Here is a 16,483-nt window from a genome sequence, read left to right as displayed (position 1 = left end):
TCCTCTGTGTCTTATACTATCCCTTTCCAACAACTCCCAGCACGTGAACACTCAGTGAATGGATTTTGTGTCGAATTAGATTAAAGTGAAGGAGGCAGGAATGGTGGTGGAAAATGTGGCTGTTCCATCACATAAGCCTGATGGCTTTTGAAAACAAGGTGAAGTTTAGACTCCTTGTGTCCTCCATATATTGCGTGTATGTCATCTTGTATATGCACAATTATTCTCCATAAGAAGATCGCAGATGTGACTGTGAATCTTGGCTTGCCACCGACTAGCCTGTAACCTTGAGATTGTCGCTTAACTTTTCTGAGCCTTACTCTTTTTATCTGGGAACTAGGAATAGTAATAGTGGGAAATGGAAATAGTATTATCCTTCTGGAATTGTTGTGTAGGTAAATGCATATACGGTGCTTAGCACAGGCCTGGCTCATAAAAAGCACCCAGCACGTGTTGACTGCCATTATTATTATTCCTAAAATCCATATATAACATTGGCATAAACCATAGTCTCTACATTACCTGAAAATGACAGCTGAGAGCTGTTAAATGAGCAGAGTTTTCCATCCTGTACATACTACATTGTACTCTGTGATCCGCACAATCCAGCCCATGCCAGAACATTCTAGGCTTTGCTGATTGATGGCTGCCACAATTTGAATTTTAGCTGGCATGTTTTCATTTTGTAATACAGTAATCCATAGATTCTACTATTGATGTCATTTGTTTTTCAGTTATATGTAAACTTGGTATAAGTGCAAAGTATAACATGAAAGAACATGAACCTTTGAAACATTTTAATATAATTTTTTGTTATTAGGCACGTGGGAAAAAGCGCCAGATAGGCTGGTTCCCTGCTAACTATGTCAAACTTTTAAGCCCTGGGACGAGCAAAATCACTCCAACAGAGCCACCGAAGCCCGCAGCATTCCCAGCAGGTAAGCAGTTCATACTCTCTGCTCAGAAAATGGTCTATGCGTCGTGGTAGCCTTTCCACTCAATTTTTTTTAGCTTAGATTGTCTTTCACACCGGCTGTAAGCGCTTCTTGTGCTTGCTGGGGCTGACACCCAGCTAATGTGATATGGAGTGTGTTTTTCAAAAGGACCAAGTATCGAAGCAGCTTTGCTGTGCTGGGTACAACAGAGCCCTTGTTGGAACCGGCTTCCTAAAGGGGCCCTGAATGCTGTGCCATTGAAGCCAGATTTTTCTCTTGATTTCCTTCCAGCTATTTAAATTGGAATTTGGGCTAGGGGGCGAGGGGACAAAAAGGGCCTCCTAAAAATAAATGGCCGGGGTCTAAATAGGTCAGGAGATTGAGCTGGGAGGCCCCAGGGCTCTGTTGGTTGTAATGTGCCGCTCAGTTGAGACTGAAATAGCTCCCCTGCGACATTTCCTGTGAACAGAGGGGCTGCGCTTAATGGACAGGATGTTATACACACTCTCCTAAAGGGCTAAAAAGGAACAGAGGGCTCCGCCGCTTAGACGGTTGGCTATTTTCTGATTGAAGAGACCGAATTAGATGCTTCGGTAATAGTTGAGATGGGCGAGGTTAGGGGAGCAGACTTCTGCTTTAGGTCTTTAAGCCATCAGTGCCTGGGTGGCACTTGTGGAAAATGCAGAATTTTCGTTCCAGTACCTTGTGGTTAAATGTTTATGCTGTACATCCCCAGCGAAATCAGATTAAAACCTGGCGGCCTTTGCAAGAAATGAGAGGACTGGCCAACACTGTGACCGGTTCCCAACCACAGCTGGGCCCCTTTGCTTGAGCCGTGGCCTCATGTGGGCAGAGGGGTGTGGTGCCAGCTGGGTCTCCTCTCCCTTGGGGAGGCCTGGCGGCGTCCCCTTCATCAGGTTGGTTAAAACCCGCAGAAATAGTTTGCTGAGGTGATTGAATTAGCTGGAGCATCTTTAAAGCCTAAGACTGTATAGAGGTTGATTAGGAAAGATTAACTGGGGGTAAAACCTAACTAGGCAAACTTTATCTGAAGTGTAAAAATGCCGGGGAATAAAGGCAGTGTAACCTCCTATAGGTTTGAGGGAAAAATGAGAAAAGAAAAATTGTTCTTGAATGTGGAAATTGTTTCTTTCTTTGAGAGAAAATTTTGAGACACAAAGGTACAGCAGAATAAAACACTGATTTTACTTTTCACTGAGAGTCGAACTTTTTGGAGGTCAGATGATAATTACCTTCCACCTTAAAAAAAAAAAAAAACAGAACAGAAATAAAGAGCAACAGTGAAGTCCCCATGATATGCAGCTGTGTGTGAAGTTGGGCCAATGTTCAGAGTCAGCATTTTGAAGGAGTGCCACTGCACTCAAATAGAAATGATTCCATGGAAGCTTTCAGTTATCACTGTACATTTTCTGCTGACAACTAAACGTGTAAAAGAGGAAGATATTATAGAAACTCAAGGCCTGGTCTGACATTTTTGCTGTCGTCTTGGTTTTCCATCCTCCGTCTTCCTCTACTTCCCCCACTACACAAAGCCCATCAGAGCCCTCCACTTACTTCTGTCCTCTTTGGAAAGGACACAGATGAGACACGAGAGTACCTAATACCCCCAGGTAGCCCGTCCCGCGAGCCGCGCAGGTGTGCCGCCGCCCCTCACCTGGCCTGTCTCCTGCAGTGTGCCAGGTGATCGGGATGTACGATTACACCGCGCAGAATGACGACGAGCTGGCCTTCAACAAGGGCCAGATCATCAACGTCCTCAACAAGGAGGACCCCGACTGGTGGAAAGGAGAAGTCCACGGGCAAGTGGGGCTCTTCCCGTCCAATTACGTGAAGCTGACCACAGACATGGACCCCAGCCAGCAATGTAAGTGCCCTGGTGCCTCGGTTGCCTCTCCTCTCTGGTATCTCATGGTGAAACATGCAGCATTGCTCTGATTCTGCTGAGCTTTGTTTGCAGAACTTAAAGCTAGACCATTGCTGCATTCGCAACAGTCTCTTTGAAGACCTTCTGTAATGCAAGACTTTATCTCGTGGGGTTTTTGTTTTGTTTTGTTTCTTTAAAAAAAATCATTCCTTCTGTAGCATGTCCCCTCCCTTCCCTCCCCCCTTTTTCCTTTTTTTTTTTTTTCTTTTTAATCATTTTGGCACCATGCTGTTTACATGCCTGACTCATTTTCCTAGCTTGAATTTTGCTCATTGTTTTGTTTTGCTTATGTGTTGTTTTCCTCCTTTTTCTAGGAATCATATGTTGTCCATCCCCCCCTCAGGCTTGAAAGTCCTCAAAGAGACCCACTATCCCATATCACTGCCCAGAGGGATGATGGGAGATGCAGCCTTGATCATGTGACTTCCAGCATGATCACCTACTGCCTTCTGAGTAGAAGAACTCACTGCAGAGCAGTTTACCTCATTTTACCTTAGTTGCATGTGATGGCAATGTTGAGTTATTACTTGCAGAGATAGAAGCAAAAAAATTACAAAAATACACAGGGTAGTGGGTCCTTTTGTGGCTTTCCTAGTGACTCAAATTGACTTCCCCCCACCTTTGCACAGGTGCTTTCAATAGTTTTCAAATTGTTTTAAAATAAATATCTTAGCCTTTTAATAAAAAAATAAATGAATTACTTCTTTGCTATTTTGGTTTTGCAAAAAGACCCACTATCAAGGAATGCTGCATGTGCTATTAAAAAATGTTCCAAATGTCCATAAATCTGAGACTCGATGTATTTTTTTCATTTTGTCCAGTGTTACCAACTAAATTGTGTCGTTTGGGTTTTCGACCCCCTACTATAGAAGTACAGAGGAGTTCAGTATATCTGTTTTAAAGACATGTAGAATGAGGCCAATTAAACAGAAGCTGTTTTGTGCTTGTTTGTGTGTATCAGATGTACCTTGTTGAGCATGTAATAATACATCCTGTACATAAGAAATTAGTTCTTTCCATGGCAAAAGCTATTATCTTGTATGATGCTCTAATCATATTACATTAATTTTATTTTGCACAGTGACCTTGTAGCCACACGAGAAAGCACCTGTGTTTTTGTTCGGTCTCAGATTTATCTGGTTGAGTTGGTGTTTTCTGTTTTGGGTTTTTAATTTTGCGTGTTTTCATGCCATAAATCCGTAGACAACACCACTGAGGTTGTTACGATCAACAATATCTACAATCTCGCCTTAGTCTCTGTTACACCAAGTTTTATTCCAGTGACTTTTCATGGAATGACATATTTTGAACAAGTAATTTTCTTGACAAGAAAGAATGTATAGGAGTCTCCCTGCAATTAATTTCCAATGTTTACATTTTTTAACTAGACTGTGGAATTTCTACAGATTAATATGAAATGGAGCTCATGGTCCGTTGATGTGTTGGATGTGTTGTAGCTGAAGCCATGTTTGTCTTTTAAACACTAGTTGGAAGCTCTCAATAAAATCGCCGTTGCCGACAGCACAGAAAACGGGGCGGGGGGCAGGGAGCCTCAAGCACAACCTAGCGGTTCTACTAATGACTTTTTAACAGTAGTGAACTTCTGTTTTTACGTCCCTCCCCTTGGGGATTCCGTGCTGGCGATTGTGTAGAGGTCTTTCTCCACTCACGTGGTGCCGAGAACGAGGACTCCCCCTCATTCACTGGCGCGTCAGTATTTTCATGGATATGAATGTAAAATATATAAATATATAAACCTGCGGCTTTAACAACTGTAATACAACTTTTGAATTAGTTATGTGTATAGATAATTAAATTCTTCATATAAAAGTTAGACGGAAATGTCTCTGTGTTCTTGATGTTGGAAGCTGGCAGTGGTGACGGGGAACAAGCAGACTGGACATGAGCAGGTGGCCTGCTGTCCATGGTGATACAGACACCATGAGAACCTCACTGAGTCTTCTTTGAACGGCCCTCCCTCTTACCCTGCTACCCACCCCTCCCTGATCAATATGCAAACAGTTACCCCTCATAATACTGGTTTTGAAGAATAGAACTACCACCCAGCTTCGTGCTTAACTGTCTCATTGGGCTTTTGGTACATGCTATTGATACCTTGGCAGGTGTGTGATGTGACTCAGAGTATAAAACATTTGTCCGAAAGATGTATCACGATAAGGGTCTGTTGAACATACAGATGTGGGTAAATACGGAAACGTTCACATCTTCCATACTGTTGTTCTCCATCCGTTTCTGCCTTGCACACTCCAGTCTCGTTGCCTTTGCAGAAACAAACTGGGGTACACGTTGATGGAACTGTTGGCTACGACGACCACGTGCTTGATTCCGTTCAGGAACTTCACTTATTGGTCCTCCCCTGCCATTCAGTGGAAAAGTGATTTCCTTCATCAATTCAGCAGATATTGTGGGGGAGAGATCCATCGGGTGCGGACGCCCCTCTGGGTTCTGGGGAGAGTGTGCTGCTCTGTCAGTAGAGACAGGGTCCCCGTCCTCATGGAGTTCATGTTCTAATGGGAGGAACAAGCAGAAAACCAAACTACTGCATAAATATATGTACATAAATATATCTGGGGTGGGTGGGTGTGTGCGCGTGCGTGTGTGTGTGCGTGTGTGTGATACGGTGATACGTTCTGTGCTAGGAGAAATATGGATGCCAGGTGACACTGAGCAGGGCATCCAGAGCCGACCGGGCGGGGAGGGCGGTTGAAGGGAGGGATCCGAGAACCCTTCCAGGAGAAAGGGATGTTTAAGCTGAGACCGGAAGGATGAGTAGGGGCCGGATGAAGCCGGGAAGAGAAGTGGCTGTTTGAGGCAGAGATGTCACACGGAGGCCCAGAGGTGGGCGGAGAGACCCCTGTCACTGTCACCCAGCCCACCCCCTTGTGCAGCGAAACCCCGTCTCTTGGCCGGGACCCCTTCACCTGTATAAGTCAGTCTTTCCAGCCTTGAGTTCGGCTAGCAGGGATGCAGTTGCCAAGGTGGGTAATGCTCTGTAGTACTCTCTATAACTCTCTCCAGGCCCCTCTGCATAGATCATCCCTCTAGGCTGTCTTCTGGGTTTGTTGACACAGGTTGGTCCCCAGGAAACTGCTCTTTCCCCCTCCCAGATCATTCAGTTTGCACTTGATTGTAGAGTATCCATCTGACCCAGTGCTTCTCAAGCAGAGGGAGGGAAGACTGCGGCATCCAGTGGGTAGAGGCTGGGGATGCGGCTAAACATCCTACAGTGCACAGGACAGTCCCCCACAGCGACAGTCCCCCTGGGGCCACAGCGATCTGGCCCCAGGTGCCACCAGTACCAAGGTTGAGAAACCCTGGTCTCATCCCACTGGCTGCTGTGGGTAATGCTCTCCTGGTTGCTCTGGGTGAATATACTTGCGACTGAACTTTGGGTAGAGTTTTGCCCCAGTGGCACATGGACAAGAAGAGGACAACTTGCTTTCCTGTGTCCGCCTGCCCCGCCCATGCAGAGCAGGACCCAGAGGGCTGAAGGCAGCCGCGTGGCCCAAGCTCCAGGCTGCCTCTGCATAAAATGGTATCTAGGAGAAGCCGATCTCAAGCAAGGATTCATTCCCCTGTCAAGTTACAGTGTATTACATCATTGCATGTGCACCCTGTTCTGGAAGTAGGCCCAGACCCCCTAGCAAGTGGTGACTGGGTCCTCTCCACCTTCTCTGATGCCATCAGAAGAAAAACCTGCTAACACTAGCTTAGGAAAACCTTCGAAGTGGTGGGTTTAACTGTATGAAATATTTGCCAGTACTCCTGTTTCTTACCTATAAAACGGCAATTTCATGTGGTTCAACCTAATACACTGTATGATCTCAGGGCACATAGTAGGGGAGGTGCTCAAGAACGCCTGTCCGATGGGTGGGACCGGGAATTAGTGAATGAGAGGAAAGCACCGACTTCCGGTTCTTGGGACGCAGCCTATCACCCCCGCAGAGGAGGCCGGGCTGTCTCTGCAGTTCTCTTCCGCTTTTAGGTGTGAGCTTCCTGAGAGCGGCAGTCTCCTTAGAAGGGGCTGCTCCTGAAGCCTCTCGCTCATTGGTCAGTTCAGGAGGCTGAGGACCAGGATGCCAGGGCGTCTTCCCCTGCGTCTGGACCAGGTCTCCGTGCCAGCCCGGCTCTCAGCTGGGGAACAGGCCCAACAAATCAGGCAGTCCTGTTTCCTGGCAGAGTGAAAATCACTGATGAGAGAAAGTGAATGTTCATTTTTCCTTCTAGCAAAATTGTAAGTTAATCCTATTCATTCTTTTTAGTTCCCAAAATACCCAAGAGAATTTTTGTGGAAACTACATGGAATGCTAACAGTCCCAAAACTGCACAGAAAAATAGCCCTTTCTTCAAAATGTCTGATATTTTGGATCTGGTAGGATAGGGAAACACAATAAGGTCAAGGATCATGATAGCTTGATGTGAACATTTCACTTCAGCCAAACTTCTCTTGGGCCTTTCTTTAAGAAAACTCCACACATAAAAACCAGACTTCCAGAATGTTTTCTGGTGTGTGGTGATTCCATATCAAAGGTTTCCATTGCCTCTTAGGAAGGTTCTGTTCTTTACATTGAAAACTCCCTGGGCATTTTTTAATAATATAACTTGAGTCACAAAAAAGTGAAGGTTTTGTTTGTAGAAAATGAGAATCAGCTATAAAATTGTATCAATGCAACTTCCTGTTAAGCATGCTACCTCTTAGAAGCTCCGATGTTATTATTTTATGTTGTCAGCAGACTGGGTGTGTGTGTGTGTGTGTGTGTGTGTGTGAGACAGACAGACAGACAAAGAGAGACAGTGATTTACAGGTGACTTAAATGCCCATGTCAGTAGGTAGCTTGGTAACAGCGGGTGAATGGTGAGCTCGTAGTACCACCAGCAAGCAGACAAGTATCACTCTCGAAGATTCTGGCGTAGGCTGACAGCTGCTGTTCCCACATCTGCTTGGCACATAATGTCAGATGATGTCACAAGCTTCAAAAGAGGAAGCGTCCCTTCCTTTGACTCAGCCCATCATGTTTTTAAAAGTTGGACAGAGTCTCCTCTGCGTGTATTTTCTCCTAACTGACACAGGAGGGGGAAAGGCACTTTTGAGCTGCCATTTTTCATCAGCGATGCTGCTTCACTCAGAGTAGTGAACAACTTGACTCCCTTACATGCCCCACGCTGTCCCTTCTCCCCTCGGTCCCTGCCACACACAGTCCCCTTTGGTCCCAGCCCACTTAGTTGCAGTCGAGGTCCCACATAGGAAAAGGTCTACGGTGGCCGCAGGTACATGCAGAGGTGCTCCCCCCTCCCCCCGGGATTATTTGAGGAGGTTGAAATCTTGGAGAACACTGGGCACACGCCCTGCACTTTGTAGCTGAGGGCACTGACGGTCTGGGAGCTACAGTGACATTCTCAAAGGCAGCTCCCAGACTCTCTGGCTTGTGCGTTTGAGAAGAGCAGCCCTATCTCTGCCAGGGCTTCAGAGCCACCCACCTCCACATCATCAGTGACTGCATCTGTGGAAAGATGGAGAGCGAGTTCCCCTTCCCTTGTGTGGTCCTCCCACTCCTGGGGCTGCCATGGGAGGGAAGGATTCCAACAGATTGCTGCCCCTTTCAGCACATGGGCTCAAGACGCCACTGGCCTCCTCAACCTTAGTCCTTCTCACCGCAACTGCAGGCAGATTTTCCAAAGACACAGGCTTGCTCTCACTCTGGGCCAACCTAGGAACACATGTTGCTGTAGCTTCTCAATTTTCATTCCTTGGCCGCTGTATATAATAACACAACTTATCTACAAGTTTAGTGTAATATTTGACTCCATTTCTCTTAAAATTTTGGAACACTTGCTTTTCTTTCTTTCTTTTTTTTGGCTGTGCTGTGCAGCTTGTGGGATCTTAGTTCCCTGACCAGGGATTGAACCTGGGCCCACTGCAGTGAAAGTGCTGAGTCCTAACCACTGGACCACCAGGGAATTCCCTGGAACATTTTATTTGGGTAGATAGTAGAGGGGAGCATGGGGGATCCGCATAACTGTATCCTGGGCCCTTTTAGAGGCTAGGAAGCAATACCAGATGGCAGTTCAGAGCAGCGGTTCAAATCCCAGCTCTGCCCCTCACTGGCTGTGTGTTCACGGGCAGATTACTTAACCTCTTTGTGCTTCATTTTCCTCATTTACATATGGAGAGATAATAATAACACCTAGCAGATAGTAAGCTCCCAATAGATATTAGCTTTGTTGTTACTGTTGCTGGGGAGAAAAGGCATCTGTGCCTGGTCGGTGAGCATCACAGAATCCATTTAACTGGCTTCCTGTTTTCTTGCATTAAACCCAGACAGCACAGGATTGTGTGCATTTAAGACTTTCAGAAAACACGCTTTTGCAGATGGGAATTTCAGAGAGAAAAGCCTGGACAGCTTCCCTGAAAACTGTCAGACGTCTCATTCATTTGTGCGCAAATCGGGGCCCTTCTCTGTTAGCGGGAGGCTGGCCCATGTCAAGGCAAGCAGCTTTTTTCAAACACCTTCCTGTGCTCCCTAAACGTGCAGGGGCATTTGGGATTTGGGCCACAGTCTCGGCAGATGTCCTGGCAGAGGGGGAGAAGCCGCCCCGGGTTTCACACGGCTGGTTGGCAGCGGGGAGACCAACAGAGCCAGTGGAATGCACGAGGCTTTTAAATGTCACGTCTGTGGACTGTGTTGGCAGGCCCATGCGGCGCTCCACAATAAACCTGTCACACAGGCATTGAGTCACTGGGTCCTTTATTTCTCATCACTGCATTCTGTGGCCTTGTGTTCTCTTGCCAGCAAAGATTGGAACGTTCAGCCCCCAAACATGCCAGAAGCTCGTTGTTTTTTAAAGCAACCGTGTAGCTTGGCTAAGGGAAATGTATCACTAGGGGCTGCTCCCCAAGGTACTGCCTCCAGAGCAGCTGCCCCCAGCACACTTGAAGACTGGAGGTTAATTCTCTCCTACCCCCCTGTGCACACCCTGAGATGCTTCTCAGGATCCAGAGCTTTGGGCCTTGGGCACCTCTGCCCTCTTTGCCGGGCCTCCAGCAGACCGCAAGCCCTACAGTCTGCCCCAGCGCAGGAGGCAAAGCCAGGTTGCCCCCCCCTCCTCTCTGGGGCATTGCCTTGGGGTTCTGAGGCCCCCTTGGGAAGGACCCCACACATCTGAATCCTCCGCTGATGTGATCTCCGGCAGGAACCTTCACCCTACCCCATCCTCAAGGGGCAGAAGTACATCTGCCCATCCTCTCCCTCCCTTTTCCCCGTGACTGTATCAAAGGCTCAGGACACCGCCTGCCTGCTGATTTCCAGCAAGCAACTCCTTTCCTGCTACTTCCTTGAGAATCTCAGCTGAGGAATATGGATCCAGGTGATGAGGCTGGGCTCAGCAGAACCCCAGCAGACAAGGTGCCTGCTCTCCTGAATCTAGGAGATAGATTCAGTAGCGGGAGGAGGCCACCAGCAGACAAATAAGCAGAATCGTTTCAGCTAGTGGTGGATGAAATGGCACAAGTGTGACGGAAGGCCAGGGCTATAGCAGATGGCCTCTCTGGAGAGGTAACGTGGAGGGGTGGAGATCTGACTGCAGAAAAAGAGTTGGCATGCAAACGTCAAGGGGAAGCGTATTCCAAGCCCCAGGAACAGCCAGCGCAAAGGCCCCAAGGGTTGATGAGTTTCTCCTGCTCCTCCCGTAAGGATGCACTAGTCTTCTACCCGGTACCTGCTCCATGCTTGCCGTCTTCCAGCCTCTTCTCCACACCATGGGCAGAGAGCTATTTTAAAAACCCAATTAATTCTGCTTAAAATCGTCCAGGGAGGTCCCATTCCTCCTGGGATAACGACCCAAATCTTGCATTTGGTCCATGAGGCCCCGCTTGATCTGCTCCCTTCTCCTGCCCATGCGCAGCCCCTGCCCCACCCTCTCTCATTTATTCCTACCTATTTGCCCATTTGTGCTCAGCCTTCCCCAACCAGGGTCTTCCTTTCTGAGCTGCTGACAGAACCACCATTAGTGGCTTCTGTCATCTACAAACCTTGCAGGTTTCTGGCATCAGAACGGGTTGCGGGTGCAGGGGCTGCAGCCACTCTGGCTTCCAGGAGGAGATGCTGTTGCTTAAAGAGGTGAAGTCCCAGGCTGGTCTCCAGCATCCTGGTCTAATGTTCTTTCTAGTTCCTTCTGCTACCTTTTGGGTCACCATGATGACCCTAAACAGAAGTCCGGGCTTCTGTTGGCCCAGTGGGTTTCCAACTAGCTCTCTTGAAAGCTGTCTCCTCTGACCTCCAAATTACTTGATGGAAAGGTCCACTTTTGGGACTTCTCTGGGGGTCCAGTGGTTAAGACTCCACGCTTCCACTGCAGGGGGCACGGGTTCAATCCCTGGTCGGGGAACTAAGGTCCCTCATGCCGTGTGATGCGGCCAGAAAAAAAAGAAAGGTCCACTTTCATCACTGGTCCCCACTGTGGCATCCTGGCTGGGCAGACAGCATGGACGCAGAGCCTTTCCCTGCCTTGGAGATCACACGACTCAACCTCCCTGAACTTCGTCTTCCCCCCAGGGCTCTGTGTGCCTGCACGTCCGGGGGAGGTGGTACGTGCGCTCGGGTCCACGGACCCCCATCACCGGCCCCGCCCTGCCCGTCGAGTCTTACGCAGCCAGACCTTCTATCACCACGCTCTCCTCACCACCTCTCCAAGATTCTTGCATTAAGCTGAAGCCACTGGTGGGCCCCAGCTGGAATGCCCTCACCCCATCTTCCCCTGCTCTGTCTGCCCACCTTCACCCCTCCTTTCTCTGCTGCCTTGGCCAGCCCCTCTAAGCCGCCATGTCTGAGCTCTTTGCTGAATGCTGGTTACTTACCGTATATGAGCTGAGTGGATGGAGGCTGGTGCGTAGACAGAGATACTCTTAGCTCCTTCCTCAGACTGTGAGCTTCCTGGGAGCCAGGTCCTATCCCACGAAGACCTACAAACACTAAGTAGCAATGGTACCTGCCTTTGTATTTAGTACTGAATGATGCCCAGTCTCCCCATCTGCTTAGAAACTGGAGGGCAGCCCCTACCTCTCACACTTGTGTATTCCCCACGGTACCTCACTCTCGGCCGTTGCTCGGGAAGTGTCAGTGGTGGACAGTCTGGTGCTGCCCCCCCCCCCCCGTCGTTCCGCAGGCTTACTTCTTCATCCCCAGTGAGGCTGGAGGGAAAGGACGCACCCCAGTGTCCAGTCTCCTCGCTGTGTGTGGCCTAGAACCCTGCACCAACTGTGCCTGGGAAGGCACCGCTCTGAAAAGATAAACCCACAGGAGGGAGTTCCCTGGCGGTCCAGTGGTCAGGACTTGGCGCTTTCACTGCCATGTCCTTGGTTCGATCCCTGGTTGGGGAACTATGATCCCGCAAGCTGCGCAGTGCAGCCAAAAAAAAAAAAAAAAAAAAAAAATCCTTGCGAGAAGACCTTAGAACAGGAAATGAGCTTGTTAATCATGAGACTTACTATTCACCATTCTTACGCCACCCTGAATAATATATATTGATTTTGTGTTTGGTTTTTATGTCTCCCCTCCACTAGAATGGAAGTTCCATGAAAGCAGGGACCTGAGGGCATCTCTGCAGTTGCTGAGAAAGAGCAGGAGATGTCACGGGCTCAGGTGGCCTCTTGTGTTCCAGCGGGGTCAGTCTGCCAAGTTAGGAGAGACCACAGGGGACCAGGTTGTTCTTAGACCCTTGTGAAGAAAGTTCCATTGGAATGAGAAGTCCACCCATGCCCCTGTGGACCACCCAGAGCTGGTTTGGTGTCCGGAGCTTCCCATGGGCTGGGGCTGCCCTGGGACTGGTCAGCCAAGGTCATTTTCAGAGGAGACCCGGCTGCCTTGACCCAGCCTGGCTGCCACCAACCCCGGACAGCCTCTGGCTCCGAGGACAGGAGCGTCCTCTCAACCGGCTCATCCAGGAATGGACTGGGAGAGCCGTGGGTATGGGCCACCCTCAGCCCCACTCTTTCAAAAGCTCGTGGTTTCCTTGTGAGCCTCCACTTTCCAGGACAGCAGGAGCGAAGGTTTTATTCCTGATCACAGAGGTCACCGTCCATCTCTGGGCTCTGCTCTACCATCTGTAAGATGAGGGCATCAAGCAGAGTGATCTTTCAAGCTCTAGCCCTGGACTTGGGGGTCAGGTGGTGGCAGTGTGGCCTCCGGGAACAGAGCATCAGAGGTTCTCTGGGCTCCGGGGTGTGGATGGCCTTAGAGGATGGCATTCTGTGGTTACGGCTGTCACATCTCCTTGGACAAGTGGCATGAGTGACCTGCCTCGGGCTGGACTCGGCTCAGCGGTTGTGGCCCCTCTCATCCTGCATGTGCCTGGACAGGTCTAGTTTCTGAGTCTTGCTCCCTCTGCACACCAGGCGCCGTGTTTCCAGGCAAGCTTCCCTCCCATGGCGTGGTCCTCACCGTTGGCTGCACATCAGAACCACCTGGAAGGGTTACAAGTCATGGACACCCGGGTCGCACCCCAGCCAGTCATATTCGATGGGTCTGCAGTACAGCAGGGACGCCAGGCTTTTTAAAGGCTCCTTAGGTGATTCCGACATGCAGCCAAACTCGAGAGCCACGGCCCCCTCCATCCTCCACGCAGCTGCCACAGTGACCCTCCCAAAATACAGCCAGACCTTCCCTGGCTCCCCAACCAAAGACGAAAATCCAGACACCTAACTACATCGCTCAGAGCCCCCTCGACTGTACTTCCCCACCTGTTAGGGGTGAATAGTGTCCCCAAAATTCATATGTTGAAGCCCTTACCCTTATTCTTCATACCACAGAATATGACTGAATTTGGAGAAGGGGCTTTTAAAGAGCTCATTAAGATGGGGCCATCAGGGTGGGTCCTTATCCAATCTGACTGGTATCCTTACTAAGAAGAGGAGATTTGGGCACAAAGGGTCACCAGGGATGAGCACACAGAGAGGAAAGGTCATGTGAGGACACAGGGAGAAGATGGCCAGCCGAGGAGAGAGGACTCAGAAGACACCAGACTTGCTGACACCTTGATTTTGGACTTCCAGCCTCCAGAACTGTGAGACAATACATTCTGTTGTCCAAGCCACCCAGTCTGTGGAACTTTGTTACAACAGCCCGGCTGACTGATGCATCACCCTTCCACCAGGCGAGAGGCATAGTGATCAAGAGAAAGAACGCTGGGGTAGGATCCCCTCTGCCTTTTATTAACTGAGGCTCTGGCAAATTACTTAACTTCTCTGTGCCTGTTTCCCTGTCTGTTCAATGGGGAATAACAGCAGTAGCTACCACGTAGGATTACTGGGGAGGGTTTCGTGAGTCCATGAACGTACAGCACTTGGAACCACGTGGCTCAGAGTAGCACCCGTGTTAACTTTCCTTTCTCCCTGGTACCCCAGCCTCTGCTTCCCTCTTCCTCACCTGCCTTCTGGCCCCACCACCCCACTCTTGCTGCCCTTTTCTCCAACTGCCCCTCTGCTCTGATCCCTAACTCCTACTCACCCACCCTGACATTTGCCTGATGAAAGCCCAACTCAGATTCCTCCTCCTCTGGAAAATATTCCCAGATCCCTCTCATCAAAACTATGGCCTTGGGACTTCCCTGGTGGCGCAGTGGTTAAGAGTCCGCCTGCCAATGCAGGGGACATGGGTTCGAGCCCTGGTCCGGGAAGATCCCACGTGCTGCGGAGCAACTAAGCCTGTGCACCACAACTACTGAGCCTGCGCTCTAGAGCCCACGAGCCACAACTACTGAAGCCCGCGCGCCTAGAGCCCGTGCTCTGCAACAAGAGAAGCCACCGCAATGAGAAGCCCGCGCACCACAAAGAAGAGTAGCCCCCGCTCGCCTCAACTAGAGAAAGCCCGCACGCAGCAATGAAGACCCAATGCAGCCAAAAATAAATAAACTTATAAAAAAAAAAACTATGGCCTCCTTCCTCATACTGCGATAGAAGTGTGTTTGTACTTCTAACACACCGATCTGCCTTGTATACTCAAAAGATTTATTTACGGCGGCTAGTAAGGACCCCTAAAATATTGCAGGATAGAGCACATTGACAGCGGGAACTCAGAAAGAAAGAAAAACAAGGATGGTGACATAAACGGGGCCAGGAATGAGCTAACAAATGCAGACCATGGGGCACTTGATGCCACACCAGGAATTCCAACATCGGTTATAAAGCCATGAATGATATCCTTTGATTTAAAAAAAAAAATTACTATCATTCTTTTTGATGCAAAATTAAGAGATGATTTATCCCTGAGAGTAATTTGATTTTCGCCACTTCTCAACAGTCATTAAATTGCCCAGCAGCCCATGTAGCTGGATTCTCCTTCTTGGGAGACAATTAAGCTTATCTGGAAACGACATTGGCGCTTTTAAACTTCCGGGTTGTGACTGAGTGCAGCTGAGTAAAAGGTCCTGGTGGGTCCCCAGGACAGGCTGCAGAGGGATGCCTGGGCTCAGCTGGACATAGCTCAGTGGGTCTTTGGTGCCATCAGGTAGAATTTCCCCCACCTCTCACCACAGGCCTCCGTGCCCACTTGGCATCTCTAGACCCCCATCAAAATCCAGTCTTAAGGATTTGCACCTCTGAGGTCTCTGGGATGGATGACAGGGTGCATGGTGTCCTCTACGAGGTGCCTGTGAATCGGCAAGGGCCAGAGTGTGCATGGGATGCCCCAGCCTCCAGCAGACTGAAGCTCCCGCAGGACAACCGTCCGTCCTGCTCCTTCATCAGTGAATCCCAGCATCAAGCACAGTTGCGACCATAGCGGGCCACAGCTTAGAGAAGAGGGGGTTTAGACATCGGCTGCAGGGCAAGGACAAAGTGCTTTGACCACAGAACCTTCTTTTTGTCACATCCATTGTGGGCAATAAGGGCAACATGATTAGATTCATTTTCCCAGGAGAATCCAGTGTAGCCTTGAGGGAAGTGCGCCCACCTGGCAGGAGACACCAGGGCCATGAGGCTCCCATTTCCTACATTCAGGCCAACCCTGGAGAAGCCTTCTGTGCAGACGGGAGCTCCAGGAGCCCAGTTAACATGGATCCTGCTGACCCAGGGCCATTTAGCCAGAGGATTTGGACTGAATGTCCCCACAGACATTGGTAGATCCTTTCCCTTAAGGATGAAAAACCATCGCCCAAGCTTCTGTACTGCTTCTCCCCCGTCCCTCTGGCATCACGGCCTCTGTAATCTACTTCCCACCTTATCTACTGTCTACTTCCACACTTATCTTCCATAGCATCTCTGCGTTCACCTGGCATGCTGGCCCACACGTCGCCAACATAATGGCCCCATCCTCCCTGGCCATATAGAAGCCTGGCGCAAGGAGGACCAGGTCCTCATACAACCTTCCTCCATCGGGATGGAGAGCACCTAGTTTTCTGAGTTGCTGCATCCTCCACCATCAGCACAGCCCGCAGGCCCATTCTTTGTTGCTTGCTATTTTAAATTTAATTTTCATGTCCAGTCACCCCCAGGGCTGTGAGTTTCCTTGAGGACAAGGACATTACCTTGCTTATTTCTGTGTCTCTTGGACTTTGGGGGGAACGCAATGCATATTTATCGACCATCTCA

The 16,483-nt window shown here is 49.4% G+C and overlaps 1 protein-coding gene across 4 annotated transcripts in view; it reads left to right on the top strand.

Annotated features, from left to right (window-relative positions):
- Positions 1 to 16,483, top strand: part of ITSN1 (intersectin 1) — a 227,964-nt gene that overhangs the window by 167,176 nt on the left and 44,305 nt on the right. For 2 of the 4 annotated variants that reach the window (XM_082395040.1, XM_082395039.1), the window contains 3 exons: positions 821 to 938; positions 2,629 to 2,820; positions 3,195 to 4,714. In XM_082395040.1, coding sequence (XP_082251166.1) covers positions 821 to 938; positions 2,629 to 2,820; positions 3,195 to 3,196 — 312 coding nt within the window. In that variant the 3' untranslated portion in view covers positions 3,197 to 4,714. Of the gene's footprint in view, positions 1 to 820; positions 939 to 2,628; positions 2,821 to 3,194; positions 4,715 to 16,483 lie in introns of those variants that run through there. The other 2 variants (XM_082395043.1, XR_014245461.1) reach the window with 2 other exon arrangements.

This window comes from Balaenoptera borealis, assembly GCF_965194805.1.
Source record: "Balaenoptera borealis genome assembly, chromosome: 5".
In the NCBI taxonomy this organism is placed as follows: domain Eukaryota; kingdom Metazoa; phylum Chordata; class Mammalia; order Artiodactyla; family Balaenopteridae; genus Balaenoptera; species Balaenoptera borealis.
Note: the sequence above shows the minus strand (reverse complement) of the source record. Positions and strands in the feature narration are given on the sequence as shown.